The 16614-nt window shown below is 40.2% G+C and overlaps 2 protein-coding genes across 5 annotated transcripts; both read left to right on the forward strand.

Moving 5' to 3' along the window:
• The first annotated feature begins 568 nt into the window (after positions 1-568).
• Positions 569-4998, forward strand: TM2D3 (TM2 domain containing 3). 2 transcript variants are annotated; one of them, XM_080626076.1, is made up of 6 exons: positions 569-682; positions 1476-1574; positions 2476-2633; positions 3183-3357; positions 3852-3927; positions 4829-4998. In XM_080626076.1, exons 1-6 carry the CDS (start codon positions 595-597, stop codon positions 4992-4994), a joined length of 762 nt encoding a protein of 253 aa, XP_080482202.1. In that variant the 5' UTR covers positions 569-594; the 3' UTR covers positions 4995-4998. The 2 variants fall into 2 exon arrangements, with proteins under 2 accessions (XP_080482202.1, XP_080482203.1); XM_080626077.1 differs by having other exon boundaries at positions 572-682; positions 1479-1574.
• A 634-nt stretch (positions 4999-5632) lies between these two features.
• MAPDA (N6-Methyl-AMP deaminase) lies at positions 5633-14629 on the forward strand. 3 transcript variants are annotated; one of them, XM_080626074.1, is made up of 10 exons: positions 5633-6093; positions 7276-7406; positions 7953-8013; positions 8791-8878; positions 9433-9514; positions 10303-10429; positions 10762-10842; positions 11646-11778; positions 12278-12378; positions 13710-14629. In XM_080626074.1, exons 1-10 carry the CDS (start codon positions 5770-5772, stop codon positions 13899-13901), a joined length of 1320 nt encoding a protein of 439 aa, XP_080482200.1. In that variant the 5' UTR covers positions 5633-5769; the 3' UTR covers positions 13902-14629. The 3 variants fall into 3 exon arrangements, with proteins under 3 accessions (XP_080482200.1, XP_080482201.1, XP_080482199.1); XM_080626073.1 differs by having other exon boundaries at positions 6025-6192; XM_080626075.1 differs by having other exon boundaries at positions 5633-6192; positions 12278-13853.
• Positions 14630-16614: the final 1985 nt, after the last annotated feature.

Here is a 16614-nt window from a genome sequence, read left to right on the forward strand (position 1 = left end):
AGTAGGTTGGTTTGGGTATCTGTTTTTACCCACTGCTATTCCCCTTTTTAAAGGAGAAGAAAAAGTAGCAAGTGCCAGGGCCCTGTTCCACTTCACAGAATTAACATGGACTGCGGAGGCTGATTCATGTTTATATTTAATAATATATTTTATATACAAGATTTGATCGATCCAGAATGTAGAATTAAAATTGTCATGTTTGGCTGGGGTTTTTTTTGTTTGGTTTGTCTTTTAGTTGTTGGGGTTTTTTTCCCAGTAAATTTCTATGTTTTGCAAATAAAAGCCTAGCTTTTTAGCATACATTATTAGCCTTTTATGTTTTCAGAATGACCTGCGACAAAAAGAGGGTCACGGAGGGATATAAATCAATGAAAATAATGTAAGATTTTTCTACCGGGAGCAACAGGTAGAGACACGCCTCCAGCAGCAAGAGGAAAGCAGCAGTCTCATAGGATAAAACAAGTCCGCCATCGGTAGGATTCCGCAGGCGCTGCGACGGTAGGCAAGGGCGGAGCCTGCCTCTTCCTGCCGGGCGGAGCTGCTGCGTGCGCCCCCCCCCCCGGCCGCGGCGAGGCCGGCAGGCGGCGGCAGAAGATGGCGGCGGTGGTGGGGCTGCTCGCGCTGCGGAGGCTCTGCAGCGTCGCGCTCTTCCTGTCTCAGCTCTACGTTCTCTCGGGCCGCGGTGAGCGCCGCCGCTTTGTCCGGGCTCCCCGGGGCGGGGAGGTTGGGGCAGAGGAGGGAGCTGCTGCCTGCCCGCGGCCCCGCGAGCAGCTCGGGACTCCTGCCCCGCCAGGGGTGGCCGGGGGAAGCGCAGCGCCTCGCCTGCGTGTGGGGGCTGTTCTCCTGAGCGACTCGGGGCGGGCTCCGGCGGCGGAGTGGTCGCGCTGGGAGGTGACCGTGACCTCGGTGTTGAAGAGGCGTAGTCGCTGCCCTGGGCGGGTGCGGCGGGGGTCATGGCAGCTCTGCGCTGCGCTGGTGCTTCCTGCGGCGGTGCTCTGTGGTAGGGTTCCCGCTCACCGGCTCTGCTGCTGCTCCGGGTGCCAGAGCTGCGCTGTGCGGGTGTTGCCCCGCGGGCTCTGGGAGTGCTCTGCCGCCGGTAGGCTCGCACGCAGACAGCCATGGCTGCCGGCCGGCTCCTCTGTTCCAGCTGTCAGAAGAGGAGCTGCACTGCTACATTACATGGGTTTGTTCAGCAGCAAATACTGCGTGAAATCTGCGTTCTGAGCAGTCCTTTTTAATTCTTACGAGTCAAAAAGACTGAATTGAAATAAATGTTTTATTGTCTAAAAGGAGCAATTCTAATGCTTATTTTAACGTTTAACATAAACATTCTACTACTTATAGATTGGGAAGATGAATTTTTTATTTAATTTCTACACTTGCCATTTGTAATTTAAGTGTGCTGAAATCAGGCTGTTTCTGAAGATTAATTTTATTCTAGAAATATCACTTCTGCCTTTTGTTTTTTCTTGTAGCAGGATCCTTGATGACTACAAAGCATTCACAGCCACAGTCTGCATTTGCAAAAAGTCTCATTTCGACAAGCACAAATACTCCCTATTTTAAAGAAGCAGGTATGATACTGTGTTGTTTCCTTTGTCTTTTTTCTGTGGGCCTTTCTCCTCACTGAATGAGTTTAATAGTCAAGTTCTTTAATTATGCCGTAGAAACCCATACATGCTTTCAGTGGTAAACGCCACTGTAGTGTAACACTTTGACTTATTCTCCAATAACCTTAACAATTAGGTTTGGGTAATAGAATTAGGAAAATTGGTCCATATAAGATCTTATAACTAGAAAACGACCAGTTAAGCTGCTATTGTGGTTCATGTTTTATACCCTCTCAGGATGGTGGCAGTTCTTGAGACTCCAGCATTCAGCAAGACTGTGTTACTGTTCCCACTCCAACATCAGCACAGCTTTCGTAGCTCACTAAGGGGTGCGTCAGGTTTTGCTGAAACACTGTTCTTGCCAGTAATTTAAGAGGTGATTCTGAATGCATACACACAGCACACAGCTGAGCTAGCTGGAAACTTAATTAGACCTGAACTAAAAGTAGGTTATATGTGTCAACCTGCTTCTGTACCTCAGCTGATTACTTCTGCTGAGAAATCCTGGCTGAGGAAGCACTAATCTGTGTGAAGCTCTGCTCTGGTGCTGCATTGGCTTGTGTTGCTGTGCTGTACTGGGCAGACCTTCTGTGAGATCCTTGCAGGGTTGTGTAGCTCCTCCCTGCTGTGTTTTGTAGCTCAATTGGCTATTGCAGTGTCTCCCAGAACATGACCTTGTAATGCCGTTCACTGAGTAATAAGGAAAGCCCTTTATACAGTGTCGGTCATGTGTAGATGTATGATGTACAAAAAAAATGTATATGTATAGATAACATGTATATATAGAACATATGTATACATACACTTCAGATTGTATAGCTTTTTTATTTGCTTTCTTGATTTTATTCATTTTTTCACCTTTCAGAAAGTACAGAAATTCCATCTTATGTGACTAAATGTCCTAGCAATGGGCTTTGCAGTAGATTGCCGGCAGACTGTATGACATGTAACACAAACTATTCCTGTATATATGGGAAGCTGGCCACTTTTGATTGCAAAGTCAAGCCACATGTTCACTGTGTGGTAAGTAACCTTTTACTTTTAAACTCAGATTTAAGTCATTTAATTAAATGTGACATCTTGTCTTAAAGTACAAAATACCGATTTTCAGGTTCTTACATGTGCAGGTTTGCAGCTCTGTGACACACTTAATCATTCAGCCGTTGCTGAAGAGACAGACTTACCCTCTCTGTTTTGCCTTTCTTGCATTGCCTCTTGTTACACAGCAGTGCATTTCAGTCAAATCAGTTAGCTGCCAGTCAAAACTGAAGCATTTCAACTGTGGGGAGGCTAAATGGCCCTCAGAGGTACAGACTGCCCTTGCAGGTGAGATTGAATGAGTCCTCCTTTTGGCAGTAGTCTTAGATGGGAGGAAGCAGTAATGTTAAACTGCTTTAATACTCTTTATCAGTTTTCTAATACTGATTTTTCTGTTGTCCTTGAGTACACAGAGGTAGAAAAGAGGGTAATTGCTATTTTGCCCAAAATGTCTACTCATGAAATGTAATCTGATGCTGCACACTGTGGATTTTTTTTAATTACCACTGAAGCGATAACGCTGTCCCTTTCTAGGATCAGAATAACCTTGAGCAGGAGAACTTTACAATTAACATGACCTGCCAGTTCTGCTGGCAGCTTGCAACAACTGATTACGTGTGTACCAATTCTACAAGCTGCATGACGGTTTCTTGTCCGCGACAGCGCTATAATGCCACTTGCACCGTGCGAGATAATGTTCATTGTCTAGGTAAGGTGGGCAAACACAGATTCCGTAATTGGTAAATGCAGTGATTCTTTATGTCCATGGCAGTAGCAGCCTGCACCTTGATGAATCTGTTTATTTTTTTTATTTTTATTGTTACACTTTAATTTTTACGCATGATAGTCTGTTATGATTATTAGTCAGACATGTAACTGTATACACTGGCTTTTGTTACTGTCACGTGAGAGAAAATAGTTCTTTATCTAATACCAACTGTCTCAGTAAGATAATTTTAAGAAATTAATGTTGATTTCACCACCTAATTTTCCCCTTATTTGTTCAGTGGCCTTGTATTGTTTTCTGTTGTGGGACATAGTTTGATGAACAGGGGACTGCAGAGTATGTGTGAGCTTTTGTGTTGACAGTGTTTGTATCAATTAGCCTCAACCCTTTTAGACTCTTGTTAGAGAAATACTGTATTTTCTTACTCATTATGTGGCCTTTGTTGCATTAAAGTTTGAATGTTTTCTAATGTTTAGGTAACCGTGTTTTTCCCAAGATGCTCTATTGCAACTGGACTGGAGGTTACAAGTGGTCTACTGCCTTGGCCCTAAGGTACACAAGAACTATTAGATAATGTTAAGCTAAAATAGATAATATTACTAGTAATACTGTGTGGTTGGGTTCTTCTGCCCCATTTTTTTAATATATTTTAAACAATCAGGGATAAAAATCAAAGTACTTGTTGGCATCTGAAATGAATGCAGCTGTTTCTGAGTTTGATAGCTGTCACTGAACTGGCTATAGTTGGTATCCATTGGTTACAGCTTCCTTCCCAGCTGTAACAGCTGGAAGTGCCTTAAAGTGTCTTGCTTTTAAATTATTAGGGAAGAAACCAGTGTAGCAGTTTTGAAAGAAAATAGGTTGTTTTTTTTTTTTTTAATATTAAGCCACTAGAGCTCCACAATAGTGATTTGAAAGTAACTGAAGTTGTTTTGGTCGTAAGACCTTTTTCATTATATTTTTTCAAAATGGTAAATATAATAAATTAGTGGAGAAACTATTTCTGGAGCCAAAGATACTACAAGACTGACCAGGAAGGTGATCTAAACCTTCATAGCCACCAGCTGGAGAAACTTAGTGTTGCTTAACTGTTGTTTTTTGGGCTGAATGTAGCATTTGGGTCTGTTTCTGTAGTGTTTATTGGAGTATTTTTAGCTTCTAGCTTAGAAAAGTTGAGACATTTCTGAATTTGAGAATTGGGGCTTTTATTGCTTGTCACGAATGAAAAACTCTGAAGTCTCTGGATAGTATTAGTTAGCTAAGAAATTTTCATCAAAAGCTTTCTCATTTAATAACCTAGTCAGCTATTTTTGCACAAAAAAGAAGTATAATTTCTTGAATGATGTAGAGCAAAACTACTACTGACACATAGGTATGTTGGAAAGAAGTGCGTATGGATACCCAGACTGAGTTTCTCTAAAAATAATAATGAATAATGTTTTTATTCCTATAGCATCACCCTTGGTGGATTTGGTGCTGATCGTTTCTATTTGGGCCAGTGGCGGGAAGGTCTGGGAAAACTCTTCAGCTTTGGTGGACTTGGAATATGGACACTAATTGATGTGCTGCTAATAGGTGTTGGCTATGTGGGACCTGCAGATGGTTCTCTGTATATTTAAATGTGGGTGCAGCATGTTTTGGAGAGGAGTAATTGCTTGGAAAGGGCTCTGAATAAAAGAATGTAGAGGTGCGAGCCTTTCAGGTAGAGCGAATAACATCTGTTTTTCTACGTGCATACATTTTAATGTACAGTATCTGTACTTAGTTTGCCTTTAACTAAGGTAAAATAAAAGAGTGGATCACTAAGTTGAAATGAATTTATTTTCTTCTATGGACATGCTATTTTTCTACGGAAAAGGTTGAACACCTAACCCAATTCTGCACTTGAACTTGGATAATCTGTCAAGCACCAAAAGAGATGCAAACTAACTTGAATATTGAGTTGTTTACTTTATATTTGTATGCTTGAATTTGACTTTACAGTGAACTTCCCTAAATATTGTAGTAATATATTTTTTGTGGGAGGATAATTTATTTGCCTGAATGACTCTAGCAGTATGTAGGTCACCATGTTTTATGATATTAATTACATTCGTATCTTGTTTTGGGTTATAGCAAGAGCTAACATTTGCTTAGTGACTTGATGATTTAACATTGTGCAATTTTTAAAGTTAGATTGCAGTAACACTAGAAGCTAAATATAACATAATTGAAATAGATGTTAGGATGGTTCCAGAATGGTTTTATTGGGGTCGGGTTTGAGCTGTGTGTCAGTGACAGGTACAGTTCATTAAGTAAATTAACAGAAAAGGGTTTGCAGTGTAATCCACTCGTTTATCCACTCCGGACTTTGTAACAACGTAACGTAGCAAACCGCAGCGCCCTTGCGGAAGAATGAAGTGGTTGCGTTCACTTACATACCCGGAGGTGACTGCCGACCTTTCGGCTAAGCGACCTGTTGCCGTGCCCCGCTTACGCTGGCCTTGGACCTGTCGCTGCTGTAGCACCGAGGTGTGGTGGCGCTGGAAATCGTGTCGCTTAATGAACTCCAATGTCAATCCCGCCGCCTTACCGCTGCACTGGGGCGGGGCGGGGCGGGCCCAGCTCTCCGGGGCGGGCCGCGGCGCTGGGGCGGGGCCGCCGTGGCCCGGCAGCGGCACCGTCATGGCGGCGGAGCGGGAGGAGGACTTGTGCTTCTACCGGCAGCTGCCCAAAGTGGTGAGCGCCGGGGCCTGGGCGCGGGCCGGGGCCCTGGGGTGGAGCAGCCGAGGGCGGCTGGAGCCCGGCCCGTCCTTCCGGCGGCGGCACCGGCCGCGGGTGCGGGAACGCGCAGTGCGGGCGGGCGCGGGGGGCAGAGGGGCTGGAGCTGGCGGCGCACCAGCACTGCGGCGGGCGGGCAGGCAGACAGACAGACAGCTGCTGCTCCTTCAGTTTCTGTCAAACAAGCGCTCTTGCTGAGGTGCCTGATGCCGCAGGAAAACCTGATAGCTTGAGCTTTGGCGCTCTTGGTGTCAAGTCTGCTTCCAGTTAAATCAGTTGAGCATGATCTCTGTTTTCCCTTTTTGTCCTGTTTTGCCCCAGAGCTAGCCCAAGAAGTTTGTCACAGATAAGGCCTTTTTTCCCCGTTTCCCAAAGGGTGTGCCTTACTTTTAGCATATCTGCGCTGTCCCTTCATATGCCTTATGGCGCGTTTATCGGCGTTGCCATTCTGGACTTGAAAACAACAAATGGCATGTTCTGCTGCGGAGAGACAGTACAGCAGGTGCACGATCAAAACCACATCACACGATGCCGTCCTTGTGTTCTCACACTCCTTTCCAGGCAGATGGTTTTCAGGGTTTGTGTTTAATGTCTAACTGAATTCTGATAGCTATTTCACTTGTAAGAGTGAAAAACTTAATGTAGTGGTGCGTATCTGGCCTGATTTCCAGAAGTGGTAAGCAGCTGTAGCACCTGGTGTTCAGTTGGAGTTATGCACCTTCACTGCTTAAGATAGTCTGACTCCTTTTCCTCTGCTTGTGAACTTTAAAATAGGATCCCGAAATATACTTCACAAAGTTAAAATAACTAAATCTTGGAGACTTAGAATTTCAACACATTTTCCTATCAAAGGCAGCAGTAGCATCTTGCTAGATTTCTGGTGTCAGTTTCTTTCCTGAGCTGGCCGTGCTCTCATTGAGGCCAACGCTGAGAGGAACTCACCAAGTGAGAATAGATGGGGCAGTCTCACTTGAACCGGTGCATGCAAAGGCATGAAGAACCTGTTATTAGCTAAACACGGAGATAACGGTTGCTTTATGTTCAAACTCAGAGTGAAACAGTAACATACAGTGATACAACCTAGATGGAGAAGCCATCCTTTTCACCAGACACAAATCCATTGGATTTTTTTTTCTCTAGGAACTTCATGCTCATTTGAATGGCTGTATCAGTTCTGCCACTATGAAGAAACTTACGGCCCGGAAGCCAGACTTGCAGATCCAAAACGGAATGACTGTGATTGACAAAGGAAAGAAAAGAACCTTAGAAGAGTGAGTATACACATATGTGTGGGGTCAGCATTTACTGAGTATCCTGTAACTGAAAGTTCAAGACCAAGAGATGTATGACTTCGTACACTGACTGCAGAAAATGCATTTTCAAGTTTTAGTTACAAGACAGTCTGTTATATATTTTTTTGCTGTTTGTATTTATAGCGTAACTTCTTAGATGTTTGCAAACTAAATGGATGTTGATTAATTCACTTTTTGAAAGACTGAAAATGTTCACTTGTAACGTGCTCTTCAGAGAAAACTGACTTGTACAGCTGCTTTTTTTGAAACTTCATGTTTTAGTCTGGGCTTCAGAAAGCTTTGTGGTGGTGGTAATGATAACAACAATAATAATATCTGTTGCAAATGCATTGTTCACATCTAAAATCAGAAATCACCATTCAGATCGTCTTTATATTTTAAGTTCCAAGCTGGTTAATTCAGCACAGTGAGCACGTTTTCAAAGTGTAGATTTTATTGGTTTAATGCTCATTTTGCTCTTTAACGTTTGTCCTATTTGTCCAATTTTTTAACTTTTTATTTTAGGTGTTTTCAGATGTTCCAGATCATCTATCAGATTACCACTAGGACTGAAGATATTTTACTGGTGAGTTAATTAAAAGTTCACTTAAAACAAGCAATACACTCAGAATGAGTTGGATTAACATCACTGGGTTCCAGGTAACAGTATCAACAACAGTCCCTGCAGTCAGAGCTCAGAATTATTATTGTAAATTACATCAATTTTGAAACAGGGGATTTTATGTAACTTTTGCATCTCATTCTTGTGAAAGCGGTGAGCTTCCAATATGGTGGTCATTATGAGAACTCAGATGCTTGGACTGATAATGTCTTAAAAATGTGACATCTGTTCCTTGCTACCAAAGTTCTGATTTACCATACTCTCCTGTTTCTTCTTTGGTTCTTTATGTACCAAAACTGCAGAACTAGAATTGCGCTTTGTTCACTTCAGATGATGAAACTGTCAAGGAGAACTGTTGTGTGATCGAAGCATGGAACAGAAAGCGGTGTGGTGTCCTCTTCTTTCCTCCTGTAAAAGGGCTTGCAGGCAGTCTGTTCGACTTGGAGAAGGGTACAGCAGCTGTGAAAGGGGTTATTATGCCTGCCCTGCTTGAGGGGTGTTCTGATTCAGGCAAGGGAATTCTTATCTGTCCTTACTCCCTTCAGTATCACTGAGGGAACTGAAGGTGCCCTCAGTGGGTAGTATTTCCAGAGATGGAGAGCACCAAAAAACACATAGGGCCTGAAAAAGTCACAAGTGTTTCACAGCAAAAAATAACTGGCTCTTTTATTTGCAAAGGGAAACATAACCAATTTTATAAGCATTATTTTCATGATGTTGAATATGCTATTTCTTAATCAGATAACTAAAGATGTTATTAAAGAATTTGCCAATGATGGCGTCAGGTATCTGGAACTGAGGAGCACTCCTAGAGAAGAAGAGTCTACAGGTACAGTCTGTTCTGTTTTTTAATTTGTAAGCCTCATGTGCTATGGAACTTAGTTAAGGCTATGTTAATAACAAAATCAGATTTAGCTGGTTCAATAAAAACATAAAAGCAAAGATTTAACTGTGTAAAAGCATGTTACTTTGCTATGAGGTTTTTGGGACAAAAATGTGTTGGTTGTAACTACTACCCAAGAATTTGGGTTATTTGCTTTATTATGACATCTGAGTCTGTTAATATTTTTAATAGCTGATATATTTTCTTTTTCTTTCATTTTTAAAATTTTCTTTTACATATGGTTTAATAGAAACATGTAAGAGATACCCCCTGGTTCACACTAAGTTACTTTCTTCCAGATATTTAGGAAGAGGCTTAATTCAAATGTATGCTTCAAAGTAAAGCTATATTTATAAACACTATTAGAACTATATAGATTAGAAGACTATGGACTAAAATCAAAGGTGCCAAAGGAAACTTATGAGGCTAGAAAACAGAGTCTGCAACATAATAAAACTAACTCAAATATGTTCATTCCAAATGTGTACATGTGTTTGTAGGTATGACCAAAAGGATGTATGTTGAAACTGTACTTGAGGGTATAAAGCAGTGTAAAGAAGAAGGCTTGGATATAGATGTAAGGTAAATAAAGCACATGGAGTACCTCTGTTTCAAGGTTTTGTGTAGTCTGATGCTGGTCATAGTTTGCAGAGAGGTTTACAGACTGTCAGCGTAGGAAAGAAAATTGTGCTTAAACTGAAGTACATGGAATGGAAACAGTAGAGTACATTGGATGGAAACAGTACTAGAGTACATTGGATGGAAACCTGATTTTTTTCTCTTTTAACTGGTAATGAAACTGAGTAAAGCTTTTCAGCTCCAAGACTGTCCATTCTCTGCAACAGTTTCAGGAAAAGCAGTGTGTTTGATGGAAACTGCATTAAAGACTCCTTTATCATAGCCTGGATTAATTGCAAAGCTTTTGCTTGATATACTGTACAAACTACCTACTGTAAAGGTGAGGTAGTCCTAACCAGCAGAGAAGTTTCAGTAGGTGTTAATGGTTGCTTGGAAGCAGTCTGCTTGTCTGTCTTTTATATTCTCAGTAGCAAGCTGTGTCAGATTTATTTGTAGAAGCTGAAGGATTCTCATCTTCACGTGTGCAGGGGTTGCTTGCCGGATAGTGCAAGCAGTAAACGAGCAGTGTATTGTTCTCTGCTCTCCCTCTCATCATGGCTTTTGTATTTCCCAGGCTAACCTGTTTGTGTCTCTCTGCACTTTGGTACTTTCGTTCCTTGCACAGTTTCCTATACAAATATTCTTTATACTCAGCCATGAAGGATGTGAAGTGCTATTTTTGTTAGCATCAGATTTGTTGGACTCCTGATATTACAGCTGGTTTTAACTGAATAGGTACATTTCTCTCCTAGATTGTTAATAGCAATAAATAGAAGATGTGGCAAGGCAGTTGCTAAGCAGACTGTTAAACTTGCTGAAGAGTTCCTTCTTTCAACTGATGGGGTTGTAGTAGGACTTGACTTCAGTGGTGATCCCACCGTAAGTTTTTGTTTCATTTTGGTCTGTTCTTGAAGATAAATACATACTTGTAACAGCAAGCAGTTCTAATTGTTCTTGCAAGCTTTTGTTTGATGTTCGTTGCTGGTTTGAATGGATTGCTCATTATCTTGACTGATTCATCTAAAGTGTGCCCATATAGCAGAGCAAGTGTGACTTGCTCCATTCAAAACTGAAATAATGGGAAAAGAAAAGGAATTCAGAGTAACTGTGTTTGCATTAAGTATCTTGATATTGCTAGACTTCTTAATTATCACAGTAGGAAGAGTTTTGTAAAACAAGCTGTAGAATGGTGATGTGTTTCTGTCTTCAAGGCAGGACATGGTAAGGATTTTTTGGAACCGCTCTTGGAAGCAAAGAAAGCAGGTCTAAAGCTGGCATTGCATCTTTCAGAGGTAAAAGTTTTCTTTATTTTGGTCCTTCTCTGTAATTCCCATTTTATAAAAACCTTGATGAAACTAAATTTCACTTCTGCGTGTTTTGAGTTTCTCAGGCCAAAGCAGTAATGGTTTGGGGCATTTAGACAACAGAGAAGAAAACAAGAAGAGATCTTCAATGATCTGTTCTGAATAAGAACTGTGAAATTAGTTCTTACTGTATGAAATCTATTGGGGGGTTAGGTATGAAATTGAAAATTAGTAAAATTCCTAGAGGTCCACCATGGCCTTCCTGGTATTTTTATCAGAAGTCATGTACAGTAAAATTTGCATGTTTTCTTTACTAGTTCTCTTCGCTTTGCTTATAGCAGAAGGAGTTGGGCTTTACCATACAATCTGTTGAAGTGGTGGCTGAAGTTTACTCTGACAAGTCTGATAAATACTGAAAATACTTTTTTGACCATTTTTTTAAATGCCTGTGTAAAACAGGTGTTCAAGGTAGTCCTGACAGAGTAGTTCTGAAACTGTGGCATACAAAGCTGATCTGATGCCTCCAACTGAAAGTATTTCAGAACGGCAAAAGCAATCGTCCTTTTTTTTTTATACTAGTTTAGGATTACGGCTTCTTCAGTTTGTAATTCCAAGCTGAAAGTCATTTCCATGCCCTGCTTGTTTCTTTATAGGGAAGTAATGCAGATATTTAGTCTCACTAATGCTTTCTTTTGGATAAGATATGCTGTGAAAAAAGAATTTGAAGTCTGTGACTATTTTATGTGCTGGTTTATGCCACCTTGACAGAATGTAAAATATATCCTCTCTAGATTCCAAATCAAGAAGAGGAGACTAAAATCCTCCTGGGCCTGCCTCCTGACAGAATTGGGCATGGAACATTTCTCAACTCTGCAGATTCAGAAGAGTTGGTGCAACTTGTTCGGCAGAATCAGATACCCATTGGTAAGAGTGAAAGTTAAGAAAATTACTTGGTGATCTCTGGCTTTCAGACTACCATACATACTGCTGATGTACTAACTCTGATGTGTCTTTGACCAGACGTAGCTTAGAACAATGTGGCTGTCAGTGTATGTGAGAGAATTGCCTATGAAGGTGTGCTGGTAACGCTTTTGTGATTTTGACATATTTGTGGCAGCACACAATTGATGTCTCAGATAAAAACAAAACTAAATTACAACTTTTAGCAACTGTGTGCAAGGCTGTGTGGTGTTTCTGGTTTGCAAGCACCCTAAAATTTCGTACCCAGCTAGTAGTTAAGAAAGAAACTGGTTACCAAACTTTTCCTTAGAAGTTATTACCAATACTTGAAGCATAGAAAATCAAGCAAACAACAATAGCTGACTTTAGTTTTCATTCAGGAATAGAAATAAGTCAATGAATGTGTCAGAAACATGTCTTCTGTTTTGGTATCTATGCTTGTTTCTTCTTTCTTTCCCCTGAGAACTTTGCATGACATCGAACATCAAAACTCAGACAGTGCCTTCCTGTGACAAACACCATTTTGGATACTGGTACAACATGGGCCACCCTACAGTGCTTTGTGTGAGTTTTTTGGTTTTAATCATATATTTAGGCAAAGAACCAATTGGAGGTATGTAGCTCTTTTTGTGGATCACTTACTATTTCTGACCTTGCAGCAAATAATCTGCCTGTAGGAAATCATAATGTTCTGTTTGAAAATGCTTGTAATACCAACTGGAATCTTTAGTATTTCTTTTGGTTTTATTGTAAAGCAAGACCTTTTTTCTGTATAGACAAGATTATCAGCTATACATGCAATGAACTTCTTAACTGTTTGCATATTGACAGATTTCTCTTAAATATACTGGTCCAGTACTTGCATGTAAGCTTATGCTTACCTGGGTATTTACTGCTGGATGAGAGTTCCAGAGTTTTCTTACAGCTAATTCAAGTTCTTAAATGTTGAGGTGCCAAGTACTTTTGCTGCCATTGGCAGAATTTTACTATCATCCTGTTGGTTTAACCCCTAGAATTAGCAGCATTTTCCAAGTGTGTGTATGTATATTTTTGTGCTTACTATTCCAATGAGCCTCAATCCTTTATTGGATGAAGTATTTATTATTGAGTTTAACTGTGTTGCAGTAGGTGAAAAATAATTAATGACTAGAGATTATCTTCAGAGATTTTCAGCTGTGAAAAGTTTAGATAACCAATGAAGTCATGCAAGAAAACATGACTTATTTTTATCATCACATAAAGGCCTATAAAAGCAAGGGTAATAGAAGAAGATACTACAGCATCTTAAGTTTAACAGGATATAGTTAGCATTCTCCTCTATGTGGGGACATAAGGAATGTCTGAATTTCAAATGGATTATCTCATTAACCCTAAAATAATCTGAACTTATTCCTTTTAGATTAATAATCTTTAGGTGGCTTTTGATCCTATGTTTTTGATGCTAGCCTAGTGTTTCAGTCAGTATCAAGAAATTGTGCTAGCTGATACCAAGTGGAGAGGGTGAGACAATTCCTCCCTTGAAGACACAGGAATACAGAGTATGCTCTAGTGCCCAGATCTGAGGAAAGGGGAAAGAGGAATAAGGAGACCTGCACATATTGACATAGCTTGAATGTATGCATCATTTGATAGCCATCTTTGTAACAATTTTAATAGCAAATCCCTATTCTCTTGATAAATTGTGCCACCATTTTAAGAAGTTTTCTTGTATGATTGAATAATTCATTAACTTTGAGTGGAAATAGGGCAAATGAAGTATGAAATAATTTCCAACAGATGAAAGAACTGTGTAATAAAATGTACATCAGCAAGATCAACTGGTTTGTTAATGCGTAGAAAAACCCCGTTTTGATGTAGAGGAATTAATTCAACCTTTTCTTTCAATTTAACTCCAGACTGATGATAAAGGCGTCTTCGCGACAGATCTATCACAAGAATACGAGCTGGTTGCGAAAACATTTAATCTGACTCGATCACAGATGTGGGATCTTTCCTATGACTCCATCAACTATATCTTTGCTTCAAATGTAATAAAATCAAAGCTGAGGGAACAATGGGATAGGCTGAAGCCAACTCTGTTTGATTGATCAAACCATTGTTCTAAACAGCTTGGGTGTATTAGCTCACATAATAAGCATTTTTTACTGAAGTTCCTGGCTTTATTCAGACTTCAGGTTTATAAATCCATCCCATAAACTGTGCCTGTGCAGAATGAAGACAACAGGAATATGCCCTTTGTGGGAAGAGAAGTCAGTGTTCAGTAGTTGGGAAGGGCTCTCAACTAGTGACTAGAATTGCAAGTGTGTTGTCACGTTGTTTCTGTCCAGTTGATACGGCCGTTTCAAAATGTTCTTAGTTGAAATATATCGTCATACTACAAACATCTGGGAGCTGGAGCAAACTGCAGGCACAGCTCCTAGGGTTTAAAATGTCTCTGTTGGCAACATTGTGCCAAGCAGTTTGTCTGTATGGTGTGCATATTTGTGTATTGTATTGGTTTTAAACTAAAGTTTTGAGCCATTGATTAAACATGAAGACAGAAACAAACTCAGGGAGAATGAAATATTTGTCCCAAAGGAATAAAATATTGCATCTGTTTTAATTGTATGACCGAAGGCTCCTGTGGATTGTGTAGCAGGTGTGGCAGTGTCTGTTGATGCACTTAGCACTGGCAGTATTTACACAAAGTTAGGATTCTTGAGTGCCTTGGTAACTTGTGAGCTACTTGGGAGAAATGGTCTAATTTTTAAAATGCTTTTTATATTTGCTGTTTGTTTCTTGGAAAAAAAACCCAATAAACCCAGCTTTAATCTCCCAGGTTTTCAAAATCACTGCTTGAAGTGTGCGTGTATCTGAGATCTTCAGAAGAGAAGCATGCGTAACCTGCTGCAGGATTTAGCAAGTGGGAGCTCCTGGAGCAGACCTGCAGTCTGCAGGCACCAGCACCTCTGTTCTGTCCTGTTCTGACAGCAGACAGTGCTCCTTGGTTAAGGCAGGGACAGGTTCACTCGATGTGTCTCTGCATCTGTATTTTGATACTGAGATACCGAAATATATATGAAGATACCCATGCGACAGTGTCTAACACTATACGTTTCTACCTGGTGTAGAAAGTATCCAGAAAGAAGGTATTTCATACCTAGAATATTTTTACATTGATTAATTAAACAAGCAAATGTTCTGGGCTCTACAAGGAATACTGAATATAAGTACAATGTCACAAAAGCTGCTCATGGCTTCTGCTCTTGTCTTTTTTAATACAGTCAGCATTTAAGTAGTTGTTCTGTCTCCAAGTGGCAGCAAGAAATGAAAAGGAGGAAAAAATAAAAAGGCAGGCGGAAGCTAGCAGAGAAGCTGGTATGTGTGTGTGGTGACCTGAACTTGCCATAGGATACTTTCCAAGCAGAAATAAATTCTTTTGGAGATGGGGAGGAAATTATGTGAAACAGAACTGTGATTTTATATATTCTCGTCTGACCTCAGAATAAGATCTTACACTGACTATCTGTAAAGAGTACTTTAAATTACTTTCCAAATAGTGTCACTGATCACATTACCTTTGAAGAAGTCACGTTATCACTTGCTGTTTGATCAAGCTTGTCTATATTTTTCTTCTACAAAAATGGTAAATGTATTTTTGTTCCTTATTTGAAAAGCTAAAGCTCTCTGAAGACAGGTTGTGCAGCTTTCTGGAATGCTGCAGTAGATGTATCTCAGTCTCTGGGTAAGCGGGCCTACACTCAAGTGCAATGGCATTCTCTTGTAAGTATTAGACTATTTTCATACGTTGTGACCTTCTAATAACTCTTCAATAGACCGTATTTGGTTCATCAGTGAAGAAAAACTGTCAACATCCTTTTTATTTACTAAAGGATCATCCTCTGTTATCTACCAAGTGTAAAACTTTTGACTCATCATTACTGTCTGTTCAGATTTTTAGTTTAAAACTGTTTGATAGAAGTTGGTTTGATTTCTAATGTTTACATGTTGAATGTGACATGTAGATTGGTTCAGTCAGAGAGCATAGCCCTGGTAAATGCTGTTGGTTTCAGCTTCCTTTTTTCCCTGCAAGCATATGGGGCCTTTAAGAAATTTTTAACATTATGTACTATTATGTATGGTTCTCAAAAATTCATTTAATTGACTTCTGTGTGTCTTCTAAATGCACCCTTGCATCAGGTGTAGTGCTGTCCCCAGACAGGTTGGTACAAGATGATACATGGATGCCACACAGTTTTATAATTAAAAAACCCTCTTTTGATTATTAGTGAAACAAGTATTCTAAGTACATAGTTAAACAGTGCTGCTGTAGGTAGCTAGAGCTACAGGATAACTCTCCTGAACACTCTTACCCTGTCACTTCCGTACTTGCAGATCACCACTTTGTGTTTAATGGTATTTATAGTGCCTTGGCTGATAATGGGAGTCAGGAGGTAACTTGGAGGATTCTATTTGTGTAAAGTATTGTCTATTCGTGTAAAATATTCTGGTAAAAATCAGAAATATATTTGGGTGTCTAAAGAATGATACACAGAACAGGGGGATTTCTGTATATAGGTTTCTAACTGTGTGTCAGTGCAGTTATTTACACTGCAGAAGTGTTATGCTTAGAGTGGAAATGAAAGCTGGAAAGGTTGCGCAGAAGTTTTGGAATGAAGAATCATTGATTAGAACTTTGTTGTGCACAGTTCCCAAGTTGTCCATTAGAAGCTGGGACCTTACCTTCTTATTACCACTTGGCTATTTTTCAGGAGTATAACTTTTATAAGTAAAGCACAGATTCCTTCTTTGGCTTAAATT

This window comes from Psittacula echo, assembly GCF_963264785.1.
Source record: "Psittacula echo genome assembly, chromosome: 10".
Classification (NCBI taxonomy): domain Eukaryota; kingdom Metazoa; phylum Chordata; class Aves; order Psittaciformes; family Psittacidae; genus Psittacula; species Psittacula echo.